Source organism: Uloborus diversus, chromosome 1 (genome assembly GCF_026930045.1).
Source record: "Uloborus diversus isolate 005 chromosome 1, Udiv.v.3.1, whole genome shotgun sequence".
Lineage (NCBI taxonomy): Eukaryota > Metazoa > Arthropoda > Arachnida > Araneae > Uloboridae > Uloborus > Uloborus diversus.
Genome location: NC_072731.1, coordinates 166,776,767 through 166,796,142, shown reverse-complemented (window position 1 = coordinate 166,796,142; position 19,376 = coordinate 166,776,767). Strand labels below are relative to the sequence as shown.

The window sequence follows — 19,376 nt, the reverse complement described above, 5'->3', positions numbered from 1 at the left end:
AAATAGCCATAACAGTTGAATGGCGATACTACATATTAAACTAAATGATTATAGATGAATTCTCGATTATCTGAAGCAGGTTTGGTCCCAATTACTTCGGATAATCAAGGTTCTACTGTACATATACTACAATCTACTTCCAGCTTTATTGTCAAAAAAGGGAAAGAATATACGCAGAAATACCACAGGAAGTATGAAAAATTAATTTAAAGTTTGGCAATGTGAGGTTTACGCAGTAAAAAAAAATCAACTGAATTTAAACAATGCAACTTAATTTGCGCTATATGTAAACAAGGAATTAATGAAGTTTGTGTAGAAAATTTCTCTTGCAGTGAGTGAGCTTAACAATATTTGTTTTGTTAAAAATTACTTTTTGTGTAAAAAGGTGTTAAAAGTTAATGTGTATATTGAAAATGGACGATTCTATTATTTTTCAATATACGCAGTTTACTCCACACTTACAACATAATTATAAGAAAATTCTTCAGCAATCAAACAATTAAAGAGGTAAATCTTGATCAAACAGCTAGGCTCGTAGTCCTTTTCAAGAACATTTAAACCTAGATCTTTCTCATTTTAAGAAAAAAAGTTCATTTAGTTAATCAGATAGTTTCCTGAAAGGTATTTCAAATATCATTCTTTAGTTGACTTCTGATTCAGTGATAATAGAGATAAATGTACCTTAGGGTCAGAAAAATTTCAGCCAAACTTTTGAGCCTCTTTGTTCCACTAATATCTCAGTTTCATACTTTTTTCAAAATTAATTGAAGCTCAACACAGAATAATCACTGTATTTATTTTTTGGTGAATTTGTTTTGCATTCATTTTTTAGCGATCATTTTAGTTCGTAGCAATACAGTCGAGCCTCCATATATCGAACTTCCACATATCGAAATTTTCTATACATCGAAATCGCAGCAAATTTCAATGTTCATTACATAGAAAAACTGTTTCTATATATCGAAAAAATCTCTAGATATCGAAATTATTTTTCGAGATATTAGAAGTTTTTTTCCGCTTTAGACTGTTTATCTGATGAAAAATGAAGGTTGGGGAAGAACATTATGTTCACTTAAGGTTGCAAAGAAACTCATAAGGAGTCTGAGGTTGAGGGGTGAGTATAGATAGGTAGTTGTTCCATTCTGGAGTTCTTAAATTACCTCGAGTTCATTTCAAATCTTAGTTGTAACCAGTAACACTGTAAAATCAGTTTCAAGTTATTCTTTTTGTCTGTTGATTATCATTCCTAGTTGTGCTGTCTCATGTCACAACTTAATTAATACACAGTAAACACTCAACGCTCAAATTTAAAGTGGACTGTTTTATTTGTGAGACATACGTCTCCTCCAACTCACACCAATACACACACCTTCTCGCTCCCTGCCGTCCCGGCATACTCTCGATCTCAGATGGCGCTCGCTTCAGCGCTTTCACATTTTAAAGTTCTCATACTATTAAACATACCGGCCCGCGTTGCAATGCAAAGCATTCAACAAAATTGCAAATATTGATTCAAACTTGGTTACAAAAGTATAAACACAATACAAATGTACACTCAAACAAAATAAAATATGTGTACACATAAAACACAATGAATGATAATAAACACAATTTCAGTAGATGAATATCTAATTCTCAAATTTTACGACTTTTTACTATTTTTCTATTGGTAAGATTGCAACCTTTGTGATTGGTCTTTTAAACTCACCGCTCTTAGTTTTCACCTTTACGACTCGAATCTTATCATCAGAACCTGAGATAGTTTCAATTAGTCTCCCGATTTGCCATTTGCCTACAGCGATGTCATCATTTTTTATAAGTACTAAGTCACCTACTCTCACATTTTCTTTATCGAAGAACCATTTGGTTCTCTGCTGAAGAGTACTTAATTAGTTATTCGACCATTTTTTCCAGATAATCTGTACAATTTTAGTCACTCTTTGATATAATTTTAATCTATTAAATTCTACTTCGCTGAAATTGGGCTCTACTAGAGATGTTATTGGTCGACCTATGAGGAAATGACCAGGCGTTAAAACTGATAAGTCGTCTATATCAGCTGATAGCGGTGTAAGAGGACGCGAATTTAGAATGGCTTCTACCTGAGTAATAACGGTTAAAAAGTCTTCATAATTAAGTTTCTGATTACTCACTACCCGTTGTAGATGAAATTTAAAGGCTTTGACGCTCGCTTCCCAAAGTCCTCCAAAGTGTGGGGCTCTGGGCAGTGGCGGCGCTAGGCGTCGGCGACGTCGGCGACTGCCGACGGCCTCGCGCAGATAGGGCCTCGCAAAATTCTCAGAAGTAAATTCTCAAAAGTTTTAAGAAATTTTCATGTTTTCAATTGAAGCTCTTATTAAATGCAACAGACACAAAAGTAATCAAAATAGTGCGTGCAGCGGAGACTGCACAGAGCCAGCTTTAGCAAATGCGGGGCCCAATTCTGTAGGAACCTGAATTTAAAATATTCACTAGCTACAGCTTATTGATCAGCTAACTCTATTCCCCCCCCCCACCCCGTACTATTTCTTTTCTTTTTCTCTTGTTGAAAAATTAGAAAATATTCAAAATGCTGCTCCTCCGAACACACACCCCTCCATACACGCGCGCACCGATAGCATTATGGAGCATCTGAAATTTCGTATCGAGATCTTAAATTTCGCGATATTTCCAACTTAAAGCTAAAGCCCCCAAATACTAAACAACATCGAAAATCGCTTAAAATTGTGTTTTTGTAGCTTGAATTTCAAAAATTACCAAACCTAATATTACAAAATATGGCCTTAGAATCGCATTTTTAAGGCTTGAATATCAGAAAATATCCGGGCAAGGGTCCCCATACCGCCTTTCTTTTATATCATTAGCAATTAGGTTTTTTAAACTACATCAACAAAAAGTTTAGGTGGACTGGCTCCTGAATGTAAAATATTGCTAAAGTTTTTAGAAGCATAATTTTCAAAATTTTTCGAGGGAAGAGCTCCCTCATTTTCCGTAAAATCATCAAAGTTTGTCTAAAATTCTGTTTTTGAAACTTCGATTTCGAGAATTTGCAGGGGATTGATTTTGACCTATTTTTTTTAAACAAAAGAATCGATCTGGGACACTCTCTGACCCTTTAAGTCAATAAAAATGGCCTATAATTGCGTTTTTAAGGCTTCAATTTCTAGAAATTTCCACCGAGATCTCTGTAAATTTTTTCCCCTAACATCAGCAAAGAGAGCCTAAAATGGCGTTTTTAAACTAAAAATTTTAAAAAATTTCCGGGGGAGGACCCCCGGACCCACCTTTCTATCAGGTCATTTTTCCTCTTTCAATGTGCCGCCCCCTCCCCCCACCACCAAAAAAAAACTTTTTGATTGCGCTACTAGACACGAAACGTTTTTGTCCTAGCAATTAAGTGAATTGGAAACTATAAGTGCCAATAGTTAGTACAAAAATTAATTCAGTGAATTCAATGATTTGTCTGAAAATATTTTATGATTAAAAGGGCCTCGCAAAACTGCATCGCCGACGTCTACTTTTGCTCTCGCGCCGCCACTGGCTCTGGGGGGAATAAATTTCCAAATTACATTTTCACTACTAAGATAGCCAGCCAACTCGTCATCTGGCTCTTTAATCTTATCATGCATCTTTTTAATCTCAATATCACTTCCTACGAAGTTCTTTGCGTTATCTGAAAATATATAGGAAGATTTTCCTCTTCTTGAAAAAAATCTCTTAAGTGTGGCAACAAAAGCTTGTGAGGTCAAATCTGTAACCATTTCCAAATGTACAGCCTTTGTAACAAAGCATACGAAGACTGCAACATATACTTTATGGTATAAACCTTTACGTTGGTGTCTATATTTTATCCAAAAAGGACCACAGAAATCTACCCCACTGCAGTTAAATGGAAAGTCTTGAGTTATTCTTTCCTTTGGTAGATTACCCATAATTTGCTGGCAGGTTACAGGTCTGGCCTTCAAGCACACTATACATTTATGAACTACCTTCCTGCATGCATTACGACCGTTAATTGGCCAATACAATTCTCTCACATTATATAATAGAGCTTGAGGTCCTATATGTAAATATTTCCTATGAAAATATTCAAGAATTATATCTGTCAATTTATGTTTTGAAGGTAAGATAATTGGAAATTTCTTATCCATACTTAAATCACTGTTTGCCAAGCGGCCTCCCACTCTCAAAATACCCTCTTCATCTAAAAATGGGTTTAAATTTCTTACCTGGCTGTCCGGTAAAACCGCATTACCTTCCCTCAATTTTTTTATTTCCTTACTAAATTCAAATCCCTGAACCATCTTTACTAATTTAAGTTCTGCTTTTTTCATCTCTTGAGGGTCCAATGGGCCCTTTTTTCTTTTCGTTGCTGCAACAGTTTCCTAAAAACCTGAAAATATAGCTAAGTACTCGAATTAATTTTATATACATATTAGAAATATTAAGTAAATCATTTAAAAACATATTTGTTGATGCAAACAATGCTGCGCAGTTTATATCGTCCTTCTTTTTTAATTCATTTAAAAAGTCTTCTCCACTCATATCCGTTGGAATGTCTCTTTCAGGATAAATACCGGTAGCAAGAAAATCTGGTCCATTCCACCAGAGTTTATTTTCAGACAGCTTGTCAGGATCCATACCTCTGGATATAAGATCGGCTGGGTTCTCCAGTGATGCTACATGGTGCCACTGTTGAATATTTGTCAAATCTTGTATTGCAGTCACTCTATTTGAAATGAAAGTTTTTAATTGATGAGGTTCTTTCCGAATCCACGAGAGAGCTATCATAGAGTCACTCCACAAATATGTTTCCGATATATCCAGTTTTAAGGAGGATGTAACTCGTTTTATCAGTTTGGCTAATAGAACTGTAGCCATTAACTCGAGGCGTGGTATTGTCATACGCTTAAGAGGGGAAACTCTGGACTTACTGGAAACAAGTCTTACTGTAACTTCACCAGAATTGTTAATGGATCTGCAATATATAACTGCAGCATAGGCGACCTCTGAGGCATCAGCAAACCCGTGCAATTGTACATCAATAGTACCCTCACTTAAAATACATCTCGGAACCTTAATGTTGTTGATACATGGTAATAAGTCAATGAAGTTTTGCCACTCTTTATTTTCTTTCATGGGAAGCTGATCATTCCAATCTATTGACAATAACCAGAGTTTCTGCATGAATATTTTCGCCCTTGTCACAATCGGGCCTAAAAGACCAAGTGGATCAAAAATGCGCGCGATGGTTGATAATACCATACGCTTAGTAACTGGTAAACCAGATTCTACCTTTGCCTGGAATGTAAAACAATCTATCTCTGATTGCCACGATACACCTAAAGCCTTAGTTTCTTCAGTAATCACAAATTTATAATCTTTCTCGGTGCTCATGAAAAGATCAGGGTGATTTCCTAACCACTTATGCAACTCCATACCTGCTTTTCTCAAAATTCCGATTAATTGGTTTTGAAGCTCTTTTGCTTCTTCTAAAGAACTCGATCCACTCAGAACATCGTCCATATAAAAACTATCATGTAAAGCTGCTGCTGCAAGAGGGTACTCTTCTGCCTCATCTATTGCTAATTGCTTCAAAGTTCTAACTGCTAAAAAGGGGGCACTAACCGTGCCATATGTCACTGTGTTTAGTTCGTAAGTTTTAACTAAACCATCATTTGTTTCCTTCCACAAGATTTTTTGAAGGGGTCTTTGACTGGGATGAATTAAAATCATCCTGTACATTTTTTTGATGTCTGCAGCAAAGGCATAAACATATCTTCTGAATCGCAACATAATTGATAACAAATCATCCTGTATGATACCACCGTTATACTGCAAAGAATTTAGAGATTTCCCATTTGACGTAGGGGAGCTAGCATTAAAGACAACGCGTAGCGGCGTCGACTTGCTAACCGCTCTATAGACTCCTAAATGAGGTACAAAGTAACTCAGATCCTCATCAGAATCATTCACCTCAGTCATATGCCCTAACTCTAAATATTCACTCAAAAATTTCTTATACAAGGATAAATATTCTGGATCTTTTTCTAAACGATTCCACAAACTATTCAACTTTCTAAGCGCTATGCCTTTAGATTTTCCTAAAGAACTAGGTTCTTCCTTTAGGGGCATCTTTACAATGTATTTCCCTTTAGCATCTCTAGAATGATTCTGTACAAAATGTTCTTCGCAAATTAAGCTCTCTTTACTTTTGTGCTCAATAGACTCAACATTTTCTATTTCCCAGAATCGCTTAAGTGTTTTATCCAAATCACATTCTTCATTAATAAAACCGCAATGAATTTTATTTTCTGTCTCGGATATTGTACTTCCGGATATGATAAAACCAAAAACTGTGTTTTGTAAAATTAGACTTGAAATTTTACAATGAATTTGTCCTGGTTTTAACAATTGATAAAATATCTCGGCTCCTAATAATAACTGTATACATCCTGGAATATTAAATTTTTCATCTGCGAGATTAATATTACAAAGGTCATTCACATTAATTTCAAGCTTATTTGACGGAATTAAATCCTGTGTAATTTTTGGCACTACTAAAAGGTCCAACTTCCTAGTGAAACTCTTTTCTTTATTGCTGATACAAGCAGATACACGCGCTTTAATTGTGGATATTGAATCATTTAATCCTGACACTGATACGTTTATTTTCTGTTTCTTCAAACCAAGGAAATTAGTGCACTCGTTATTTATAAAACACGATGATGATCCGTTATCTAAAATTGCTCTTACGGGTTGTAAATTTCCCTCAGCATCAGTAATATAACACATCGCAGTACTCAATAAAACATTTTTTGTTTTTGCTTCACTTATTGCCGTAAACAAAGTGTTCTCTCGATTCGGCATAAATTTTTCAGCCAGTGCTGACAGCTGTTGGGAGGGGATCTCATTTGGCGCCATTACGTCTTGTTTATTTTCGCGCGCAATTTCATTCTCAGACAGAAAATGAATCGTCACATGATGTTTTTTCCCACACACAGAACAGGAGAATTTAGATTTGCAATGACTCACGCTATGTTTTATCGATAAACAGTTAAAGCATAGTCTCTTCTCTTTTATAAATTTAATTCTTTCATTCACGGATAGCTTACAGTATTTAGGACACTTATATAATAAATGATTTTCACAACATAACATACATTTAGGCGTTTTAATATCGCTTAAAAATACTTTTGGAATATTCTTCTCGTTAAATTTCTTGGTGTAAGAACTTGAATTTATTTTTTCATTTTTCCCTCGCGATGTATAATACAAATCTATTTCTTTAGACAGCTCCTTTGGACGCAACCAGCTATCTTGTGCTTTAATAGAAATATGCATTGCTACATCTTTCTCAAGAGTATCAAATATTTTATCAGATACTATCAACTCATTTAACGTCTTAAAGTCCGACACATTTCTTAGTTTCAAATAATATTCCCAGTTCGTTATTAAACGAGAAGCAAACTGCTGGTAATTTTCGTTTTGTTGCCGTGTTGCCTTTCTAAAATTTTCTAAACACGATTGAGCACTGGGTTCGAACTCTCTTAAAATAATAGCTTTCACTTTCTCGTAGTTACTCAATTCATCATCTGTAATATAAGTTATCACATTTGCGGCTCTCTCGCCTAATAAATTCAATAGGATTTCTGATTTGTATTTATCAGGAACATTTTTAGATACAAAAGCTCTTTCTAAAGAAGTAAAGAAGAATGCCCAGCCTTCAGGCTTAGTAGGGACTTTCACAGTTAATATTCTTATGCTTTTTATCAAAGAATCTAGAGAATTCTGAACATCAACATTACTTTCGTTTTGGTTTTGATTCTCTGGTTTCGAACCTGCTCTCACTCGCGCAAGCTCTAACTCAGCTTTAACTATTTCATATTTAACTTGCTCTAAATCTAATTGTTTTTGCTGTAAGTCATTATTCTTACGCTCTTCTACTGTTAAACTAATTAAATCTTTCACAAACTCAATATCAGATTTAAAATAACTATTGTTCTTAATTAGCTCAGTTAATTGAACAACAGTTAATTTTTCATCAACAGTTTCTCCTAATTCAGAGGCAATAATCCTCAAATCTTCTTTTTTACAGTTTTTAAACATTTTAGTTTCTAGCACATTGATGAATAATAATTATTCAATGGTCACTTACTTCTCAAATGTCCTCAATAATTCTCATATCCACAGGTCTCTGTGTCGTTCTCAGGCTCCGGAAGGACCACTTATGTGCTGTCTCATGTCACAACTTAATTAATACACAGTAAACACTCAACGCTCAAATTTAAAGTGGACTGTTTTATTTGTGAGACATACGTCTCCTCCAACTCACACCAATACACACACCTTCTCGCTCCCTGCCGTCCCGGCATACTCTCGATCTCAGATGGCGCTCGCTTCAGCGCTTTCACATTTTAAAGTTCTCATACTATTAAACACTAGTCTTTTTAGCTTCAGTAAAAATCATTCAAGTTAAGTCGATTGATTTTTTACTTGTCTCTCGATTACATTGTCAAAACGAAAATCCCCTCATGTTGCGAATCAAGTTGAACTGCCGAAGAATAAAGATGTATGAAGGCACAAAAATGTAATTTCTGTTAAATTTTCAGGTATTAAGTTTCGTTTAATCCGATGCTCGTATAAATTAGAAATTGGGTTTCATGCATGAAAATTAGCTTTAATTTGAATGTTTTAGGATATTTTTATGATAAAATACGATCGTTTCTATATATTAAAATTTCTATATATCGAATTTTTTTCCGGCAATTTGCTACTTCGATATATGGAGATCCGACTGTCTTTAATGCTAATATTTTGCAATAATTTTATAAACTAGGCAGCAGCATCAAACTTAAAAAAAATCTCACAAATTTTATTGTCTATGTGTAGTTGTGTGCACACGCTTTTTTTTCCCCCCTGTAATTTATTACCTAGTACCCAAGGTTTTCGCCAACTTCTTTCGGTGTTTTGCAAAGGGGGAAAGGTTGGGAACCGCTGAGTTAGAACAATAAAAAATCAAAAACATTGACTCTTGCTATTGTTAAAAATAAATAAATTTTCCAGCATGCAGATTTTATTTCCTCTTGATTTCATTTCTGTTAACATCGTTTCTAACTGGTTAATTTAGAGATTAAAATAAAACTGCTCTCTTATTTCTGTATTTAATCTGCTATTTTTGCAATTGAAAATGCCTATTACAAAAGTTTGGTCTTTTCATGTGACTTTTACAAACAATAGATTCTTTCAGCCTAAGTACCATCTAAGTGCTAACTTGTGAAACACGGTTTATAAACTGCCATACTTACGCTACAAGCATCTTGATAGATCAAAGAGTTGTGTATTGCTTAGTTAGAGAGAGGGATTTCAATTTTAATGCTCTCTAGTGTTCCAGAAGAATGCCAAGCATCTGTAAATTGCCTTCCATGTTATCATTCGTGTTAAAAAATAAAAGCTTGATTCAAATACTAGAGTCTGAAGGTTTTTCTATGCTCTATTTTTAGAAGTTTGATTCTAGGCGCTATGCATGCCACAGAGATCCAGACAGACTTTGAGCTTTATTATTTGTACAGACTGTACAGATAATTAAGACAAAACTCAGAAGACTTATAGCATTTATTGTTGTGGCACACAATCGAACACTAGTCTGTTTTTTTCTTTCAATCTTCAAAGTTGCCTAAATCTTTTCATTCATTGGTAAATAGTCTCATCATACTTCAATTTTTATTCATGTAGTCTAGAACATCCTTCTTGGTTAGGATATCCAGCAATTTTCTGTTCCATTGAAACAAAAAATAAAATTATAAACGCACATTTTAACTTTTATTCTAATCTATTTAATCATGAGAGAGCAACAGTAAGATGTCTAATCCCAGAATTAACACTAGATATCTTACAGTTACTCTGAGGTGACAATATCTGTATGCATATAATATATATACAGGGTGTCCAGCAAAGGACTCCCTGGTTTCAAAATTAAATATTCTCGAAAACAAAGGACGATATTGGAATAAAATAAACGGTATGTTTATTGTGAAACCCATAAAAATCATATACAGGAACTTGTAAATTAGTTTTTAAAAGTTCCAACAGGTGGCGCTGCACGCTGTAATTGCAATAAAAGTCTCCATAAATAGTGCTGCAAAGAGATTGGACGATAATTTGTAGCGTATATGTAAGTACATCTGAGAAATTAAACTACTGCTGAAACAACTAACCTCTTCGCAGCACTATATTTAGACTTTTATTGCAATTACATTGTGCAGCGCCACCTGTTGCCAATTTTTCAAATTAATTTCCGAGTTCCTGTATATGATTTTTATGGGTTTCACAATAAACATACCGTTTATTTTATTTCAATATCGTCCTTTGTTTTCGAGATATCTAATTTTGAAATCAGGGAGTCCTTTGCTGGACACCCTGTATACATATATATTAGCGCTGGGCGATGTAGGAATTTCTATATCATAATGCATCGCCAACCTCAAATCTTGATGTTGCAATGCTTCATGGGGTTTTTTTTTTTTTTTTTTTTTTCAGTAGCACCAGCAAAAATTGTCAAAAATTTTTTTAAAAACAGCGTTGAAAGTTCACGACAGCAATAAATATTAGACATGTGTTTTGAGATTACAATGAATCGATTTTTTTTATCCAAAAAGATATGAACTTATGGAAGCAATCTCTCCCTGTGTGTGTGTGTGTGTGTGTGTGTGTGTGTGTGTATGCGTTTAAAAAGGGGTTCCTCGAAACATTAAAATAGTGTATTCAATCTTTGTTGCTATATTGCGATTAAAGCATTTTTTCTTTGGGGGAAGGGGAGGTCAAATGATAAGATAAACTTGGTTTATCAATATATTTTCCATTAAGAGCGTAAAAAATTTCATTTCCTGCCAGTGTTGGGAAAAGTGAAGATCTTTTTTTACTTCCTTTTACGAAAAAGGAAGTATTGTATTCACGAAAAAATTTTCACTCAAAAATCGACCTTAATTTCCATTTTGCTCTTTCCCGAATGAATGTTAAGTTTATTTTTTAGACTCCAATAGGTGTGCCTAAGAACGTATAGATACGCGAAATATCCATTTCGACGATTCCCTAGGAAAAAAAAACGAGTTTTCTCATGACGTCTGTATGTGCGTATGTATGTCACATAACTCAAGAACGGTATGTCCTAGAAAGTTGAAATTTGATACGTAGACTCCCAGTGGGGTCTAGTTGTACACCTCCCCTTTTGGTTGCATTCGGATGTTTCTAAAGGGGTCTTTTGCCCCTTTTTGGGGGGAAATCATTGTTAATTTCGATGTAAAGTGGCGTTACAATTTGGCGGACACTTGGCGATATATCGCCAGTCTTTTGATCGCCTATTTGGCGACAAATTTGGCGATTTTTTTTAATCTGGTTTTAATTTGGCCACTGTTGGTGATATTTAGAGAGTAAACTATTGAATCACATTAAAATTACCAATAATGGGAAAATGACATTAAATTGGAGTAAAAGGAAGTCGTGCGATGCACACATCAGCTCGTTAGCTTATGATCTTCCACACAGAGACGCTCAGAACTTAAATTTTTGTTGGGGGGGGGGAATTTTTATTTTGCTGAACAATAATCTGAATTTTACCGAATGATAAAATACAAGCATGAACACACATCTATTGAGAAGAAACATTAAACATCATTATTTTTTAAAAAGGCAATTTCACAATGCAATCTCCAAATTTACCAAATCTTCGGAAAAAATTGTTGAATAAGAACATTTTTGGTAAGTAACAGTGACCTCCCATCGGACCATCCCTGCTTCCACCAGCATTTTGAAACAATTAAGAGAATAAAATGTCAACAGTCATGGACCAGTGTCTGTACATCAGAGCTCTTGGATTTGTAGTTGATGCAGTATCAATGAAACGGTTTAGAAAAAAAATCAAATCTGGTTTAATGATGTAGGATGCACACCGTTTTTTTTTTTTTTTTTTTTGCAATGCATCGCCCAGCCCTAATATGTATGTGTGTATGTGCCCTGTTCACAGTTTAAGTCAGGTCTCGATTAAATTTGGCAGGGAGTTATTTGGGCACCTGAGCAGGAATGTAGAGGGATTTTCGAATACCAAAATAGTACCGTGTCAATCAAATTGTAGTTTTAGGACCCGAAAATGGCGTTTTTCTGTAATATGAGGGGGGAAAAAATGCTGACAAAAATTGGAATTCAATATCCATAGAACCCCCTGATGTTTCTGCATCAAATAACTTATGTTTAAAGGTAATTAGAACTTGAATTATTACTTTGACTGTGAACTAGAAAATATCGTTAGGCTTTCAATTAGAAGTTCATTGTCTATTATGGTCATTGTTGAACAATGCTTTTATTAAAATGTGTAGTGTGATGAGATCCATTGACAAAAAAGATCTGTTTCCATTTTTTTTTCTCGAATATGAACAATTAAAGTTCCAGCTTTTGTTTTGAGGCTTTTCCTGTAATACGGGAATTTAAAACTTTTTCTTTTTTGAATAATTTTCTAATTTTTTTTCTGTCGGGAAAATTATACAGATATTTTTCTTTCTTGCTCAAGCCTGAATGTTGAACACACGTCACTTGACCTAACTTTTATTTTCAAAGTAGACCGTGCAAAGCCGGGCGACGCTGCTAATATATAAGTGAACAAAAAGCTATTTAATTAAAATATCATAGAATCAAAGATAACTAAAATAACTTTAGTTTGTATTATTACCTTATAAATTCTGACATTTTAAGTTCAGTTACTTTTTCAAATGTACAACCTTTTTTTTTTACAAATCAATGTTCTTATAATGTTGTCAATAAAACTTGGAAAGTATCATTACTTAAAAGAATGACAGTAATTACAAGTGAATTCCAAACAGCTTGTTACAGCATCTATTGACTGAAATTTTGCTCGTTTTCAGTCTGAAACAGCCATTACAAAGATGAAGCCAAAGAACCTCAAATAGTAGCTGAGAATGTATACACACTGGTTACTGAAAAGATTCCTGCACGCCAGCTAGTTACTAGTGTAAAGATATGCTCGGCTTCTATATAAGGGTTTTTTTTTTTTTTTTTTTTTTTTTTTTTTTTTTGTCTTTTGCTCTGTTATATCTTCTCCAGAATGATGAGCCCAAAAAACAAGGGCAAGATTCCGACTCTGGATGCTGCATCAAACTGTTTGATATTTGCTTGCAATTTTGTCTAAGCTCGACTATGGGACAGTTACTTATAGTTTTATAAGAATAATATTTGGAAACCCGAAAAGAAGTTTCTACACTGGCATTTAATAATGTATGTCGGATAGAGTTACTGAAACTAAGATTCGAAAATTAAGATTCATGCATTCAAGTTCAAACTGTTAATAGAATAGATAGATATTTTAATAGATAGAGGATGGGAACAGATTTTTAAACCTTACCTACATTGAATAATGTGATTAGAAATACTTACCCTTTATGATCAGTGACTAAAATTTGTCTTAATCCGAGTTTGCAAAACATCTCAATAACAGTCTCCAATGGTGTATGTTCAATGACTGTTGCAGGAGCCTGTATTTAACAAAGTATTTCATGAAGTAACAAAACTTCAGCTGTAAAATATGAATCAATAGTTGTATTTTTAAAATGTAAGTTACCATATCAACTATTTTTTCAAGGTTCAGATGAAAATGATTTCGGTTTCTGTTTCCACTGTTCATGAAAATAAGTGGAGCATTTCTGTCAATTTTCTTTGAGGTGTCTTTCATGTAGTCTTGAAAGGAGAAGAAAAAGCATGAGTAAATGATTAATAATTTAGTCTAATTATCATTTTATGTATCCAAAATGTCTCGCTTATGTCCTAAATACTCTATTTATCAAGATTTTAATTGTATTATAGTGCATTTTGATTTAATTTCAAGTTTTCTTTACGCATCTGTTTCATGTTTTCTTAAGAGAAATCACAAACCTTTAATCCCCTTACAAGGTGTAAAATCACAAAAACAGCAATCTTTCACTTATGTATCAAGACAGGAAGTTGACAAAAAAAATGTACAAATAAAATTCATCTTGATTTTTGACCAAATAACCTGTAAAAGTAGAAAAATAGAAGAAAATGCAAAAGAGTTGTAGTTTTTAGAATGTTATCTCTTTTCTTAAAAATTCCTTTCAATATTATTTCTTGGTTTTAAAGCAGCGTTTCTTAATTTCTTTTATTAGTGGAATCCTTTATAATTCTCACTTTTTTCGCGGAACCTCTGTTTTTTGTCAATAGTTTGCAGTAACGTCGATAGGATTTGGTTTCGGAAGGAGCTCAGGTTCTTACCTCAAAAAAGAAAAGGAAAGAAAAACTTATCACATTAACTGTTTGTCAATGCCAACTATTGATCGTATTTGTTATTGTAAAACACTAATACACTCCTATCTGTGACTCTAAGTGTTTTTAAAGGGATAAATAACCTCAGAATTCGTGCAACAAGCGTATGCACGATTATTGTCGTGTTCTCGTGTCGATTTTTGTCATATTGTTGTGTTTATATCGTGCACGATTATTTAAATATTTTCTCATTCAGAAAAGAGATACTGATGCTTTTTAAATGCAATAGTGTTAACATTTTTTTAGCTATTTATAATTCAGACTTTGATTCACGCAGTAGACCATTTAGACGCTGTTGACCAGTACTGCTACTTAAATTGGTCCTAACTCGTTAAATGTTGAAATCATAGACTAATAATAAGAGTAGACCGAGCTATGGCAACCCTTTTGCTGCTCATAAACCAAACCATGTGACTGGTGGATATCCTAGCAACAGCGGGCGTTAATCGTAGCAGACGATCAACGCCAGCGCGAAATAAAATAAATAGAATTGATGGAACACGGAAGAATGATCTTTTATGGAGTCCGATTTGTAAATTTGCTATTCTAAGTTGTAAATATTTTGTTAATATAGTGAGTTTTTCGTTTAGATAGTATTGTGCATTTTCTTTAGTCAATTTCAATAACTCTCTAAGCAATAAAAGATGCAAGCGACCAAGAAGAATCAGCAAACGGTAAGATTTTTACCTACAGTTTCAATTTAAGATACCGATTAGGACATTTTTGTGTTAACGCAAAACGTTTACGCCATTTCGTTCACGCCAACGCTGACAGCTCCAAATGAAATAAAAGTTACCGAAAACTGATCAAAAACTATTACTAATGTCAAAATAATGCATAACTAAAAGAAAAACAGTTCAATCTCTGCACCTGGAAGTTTTTTTTAATGAAAACACATTGTCTTAAAATACATGTCGAGTGCCAAACTATAGATAATGCTGCCATCTAGCAACCATGCTGCCAAAGTCTTCGCCAAGCCCTTCCACTAGTCACATGATACATCTATGAACCAATTTTCTTTATCAGCAAGAATGAGAAAGCTCGGTCTACTCTTATTATTAGTCTATGGTTGAAATTATCCTTTCCCCTGCTGCCAGATACTGGGAAACTGTTGGCTAGTATCAAGAGCAGATAATTTGAAATTGACGTCAAAATTGTAATTTTAGGCAATATTTGGTGGTGTTGAGGAAAGAGGTTAGGAGTGCCCTCTTAAAAGTTTTTCAACCCTAAGGTCCCTTTTGAACTATCTTTGGGGGGTCAATAGCTTGTTCCGGAAAATTTTCCAAATTGAAGTTTTTAAAATGCAATTTTAAGCTATCTTTGGAGACACTATGTGAGAAAAAGATGTTTTGGAATTGATCTCTGAAAAATTTCGAAGTTGAAATTAATTTCAGACTACTTTTGATAGCCTAAAATTTGCATTATTTCAGGCTACAAATAAAATGACTCCCATGGTGGCTAAACCTTATCTTTTCTTTACTAATAATAAAGCTGAAAGTCTGTCTGTCTGGATGTTCGGAGGATGTATGGATCTCTGACGCGCATAGCACCTAGACCGTTCTGTCGAATTTCATGAAATTTGGCACCACGTTTGTAGCATGGGGGTGTGCACCTCGAAGCGATTTTTCGAAAATTCGATGTTGTTGTTTTTTTTTTCTATTCCAATTTTAAGAACAAAACTATAATAAGATGGACGAGCAAACTACGAAATTATCATAACGTGGAACCGTAACCTGGGCACAAGCCAATTGGCGAGATACGAAATTATCATAACGCGGAACAGTAACATGGGTACAAGCCAATTGGCGAGAAAATTCACCATACATTATTTGTAAATGTACACGCAAGCCAAAAGACCTCATAATTTTTCTATTACGGGCAAAGCCGTACGGGTACCACTAGTGGTTAATAATGCTGAAATTTGGATACGAAAGAAAAAGTAAATTTATTTTTGATTTTGAAAAGCATTATTTCTATCAATTTTTTAAATGTCAAATTTGATAAGTGTGAAATGATAGTATATGCAAGCATCATGGAACCCCTGAGAGAGCTCCATGGAACCTGGGGCTTCACGGAACACAATTTAAGAAACGCTGTTTTAAAATGTTCCACTAATATATTTTTTTATTATTTATAAGTTGGGATTTAGTTCCAACGTATTTATAACTTCCATTTTAATATCTGTATTTTTTCTCCTTTAATCATAATTGAAAGCAATAACTTTGCAGCCTAAATTCACTTAGGTTGCGTTCGACAAACCTCACCGGGCGACCGGTAAGTTATCAGTTACTAACCGCGGCGTTCTATGATCAACCGGTTACCGCAGCGGTTACCATTCTAAGCAGTTGATTGGTTGATTGGAGCACGTGATCACTAGTTGTCACGTGATTAACTAACCGGTCGCTCTCGGTCGTGCTCGTCGAACGCAACCTTAAATGGGAGTTAATTCACACTTGTAAATGGAGCTTCACCACATCAACAACGTATCAAACGCTCCGAGGTACGAGCTTTCAAAGCTTCAAAAGAAGGCAGAACTGCTCTTATGGCTGAAAGCTGAAAGGTCTGCCAAAAATATAGCTTTTGCGAAGTAGGAAGGAACAACGTATAAAGCAGGGATGGCTGTTCGAAAAAATGTATGTATAGCATACCATAAACCACTCAGACTGCCCGAAATGAGACTGCAAACTTCTAACGCGTTTTTCTCAAAGTTATTCTTTTCAATACGGTTGATAAGATATCTCAAGTTCTAATGCACCATTTTATTTGAAATTTGGTTGACTTTCTGAATGCTATCAAAATTGTCTCCACTTAGGGGTTTCTGTATTTTTGTTTTTTTTTTTTTTTTTTTTACTATTTTTTAAAAATTGCGAAAATTGAAAAAAAAAAGCCAAATTGACCTTTTTTTTACTCAAAAAGACGCCATTTTGCGCATTTTTTCCCCTTCGAATCGGCTACGTCCAGATAATTCTACATCCTCGTTTAATAAGAATTGAACATAATTTTATGTTTTAGATCACCAGGAGGAAAGGAATCTCGTCAACCAGTAGACACCTTTTTTTTTCCTGAGTCCCCACTTCGCCGACCTTTACCAATTTCAATTTTGAGTTTTTTTCTCCCCACAAGTATACATTTTTATAATTTTCAACTATCAATAAAAAACTGATAAGTTGATATTTCTGTTTTTTTTTTTTTTTTAATCCCCACACCCGCAAAATCATCATGCCCCTTATCATATGAGTTTATTTTTTGAGTTGTTTGAAAGTAAAATAGCCATACTGATTTCAAAACTAGATGGTTTATTTCTACCACATCGCACATCGAGTTTTTTCTCTACATCCTGTGTGAATTTTTAGGATGAGAACACTTTTTGAGGGAGATTGTGTAACACAGGAAGCTCTGTTACTGGTTTCCTATTTATTAAAACAAACCTTTTCAAATTTAGATAAAGTGTTTCTTTCCCAAAATGTTTTGATTATTATCTGTCAGGAAGTTTAATTCACTCTATTGTCACTGTGTAAACTTAGAGGATCAATAAAACATGTATAATACTTTTGTAACTATCAGTAACACAAACACAAGATAATTTTTTGTACTGTGTATGCATGCAAAATTAAATGATTATTGCTCTTTTTTGTTTTGTGCTATATTTTTTCAAAAATGTCCAATATTTTACAAGTTGGTCACTTTGATCATTGTGTAGCTTAAAAACTTGACATGAAGGGCTGAAACGGAGGTCATTTTTGGACTTAGGGTCCAAAAATTAATCAAAAATAAGTCACTGATCTAAGTCAGGCAAATCACTCTTCTTGGATGTTATTGTTAAAGACTAAAGATTTACATTTGATTCCATCTTCGTGACAGCTCTGTCCTGGATCCTGGAAAACTATACTAGGTAGCAAATGACCTTATAAAATCCGCATGAATTTCTATGCGTATGTCCTCTTAGGCAAAAATGTTGCTTACAGATTATTTGAAAAAGAGATGCAGGCTCGGATCTGCGAACCCGCTTACCCGCTGTGCGGGGGAGCCCACTTCCCAAGGAATTGAAAAAAAAAAAACTAGCACTAAGACTAATTACTGTTGCAAATGCACATTGCTGGTCTCTGGGGAAAGCCCCTATAGATTTGTTGCAGGGACCCCAAAATTTATAGATTCGGGCCTGAAAAGAGATAATTTGAAAAGAATGTTTGAGAAATGCAAATTTACTGCCACCTAACACACTGAGTCAGTAATGTATAATTGAAGGTAAATTACATTAAGTTTAGTGTACTTAGATCATCAAGATCAACATTTTACTGAAGGAGATGCATAAGAGTGATGACGCATAAGTGAGAGATTACCATAGACATTACGATACTAAGTTACAAAAGAAATCTGAATTTGTTTGCTATTCCCCAAGCACTTCTCAAATGTGTATGATAAATAACTCATTCTGATGGTTGCTATACATTTCATACAGTTCGCAAATTGAGAAAAGTTGATAATTTTAATCAAGCTATTACACATTTTATGTACAATCTCTGATTCAAGGATCAAATTAAAATGGGTTAAATAATTGATAGCTAATTTTGTTTTAATGCTGTAGCTGATGTTTCTGCGAAATGTTAGATCCGTATCTGAATACTAAATTTCAAATATTAGGTTAAATCTACCATTAGAAATGCTAAATTGGCACTTACCAAGCATCAAACACAAATCTCTTCTTAACACATATCCAATCAGATGTGGCTCTTCAACTGATGCTATAACTGGAAAGCCATTATGTTTTGTTTCTTGCAATATTATTTCTGAAAGTAAGCTTTTTTCTTTTAACTTGATAACCTTTTTTATATATATATATATATATATATATATATATATATATATATATATATACAGTTGGCTCTCTGTTTAACGACTTTCAAGGGACCACAAAAAATCGTCCTTAAGTAGAAAACGTCTTTAAATAGAATGCTTTTAACACTACAGTGGACCATCTGGGACCGTGAAAAGCTGTCGTTAAATAGAGTGTCGTTAAACAGAGAGCCCAC

The 19,376-nt window shown here is 34.2% G+C and overlaps 1 protein-coding gene across 5 annotated transcripts in view; it reads right to left on the bottom strand.

Moving 5' to 3' along the window:
* Positions 1 to 9,609: 9,609 nt before the first annotated feature.
* Positions 9,610 to 19,376, bottom strand: part of LOC129233378 (H(+)/Cl(-) exchange transporter 5-like) — a 112,692-nt gene continuing 102,925 nt past the window's right edge. For 4 of the 5 annotated variants that reach the window (XM_054867417.1, XM_054867426.1, XM_054867423.1 and 1 more), the window contains 4 exons: positions 19,026 to 19,133; positions 13,628 to 13,743; positions 13,444 to 13,541; positions 9,610 to 9,774 (listed from right to left, as the gene is read on the bottom strand). In XM_054867417.1, coding sequence (XP_054723392.1) covers positions 9,717 to 9,774; positions 13,444 to 13,541; positions 13,628 to 13,743; positions 19,026 to 19,133 — 380 coding nt within the window. In that variant the 3' untranslated portion in view covers positions 9,610 to 9,716. Of the gene's footprint in view, positions 9,775 to 13,443; positions 13,542 to 13,627; positions 13,744 to 19,025; positions 19,134 to 19,376 lie in introns of those variants that run through there. The other variant, XM_054867441.1, reaches the window with a different exon arrangement.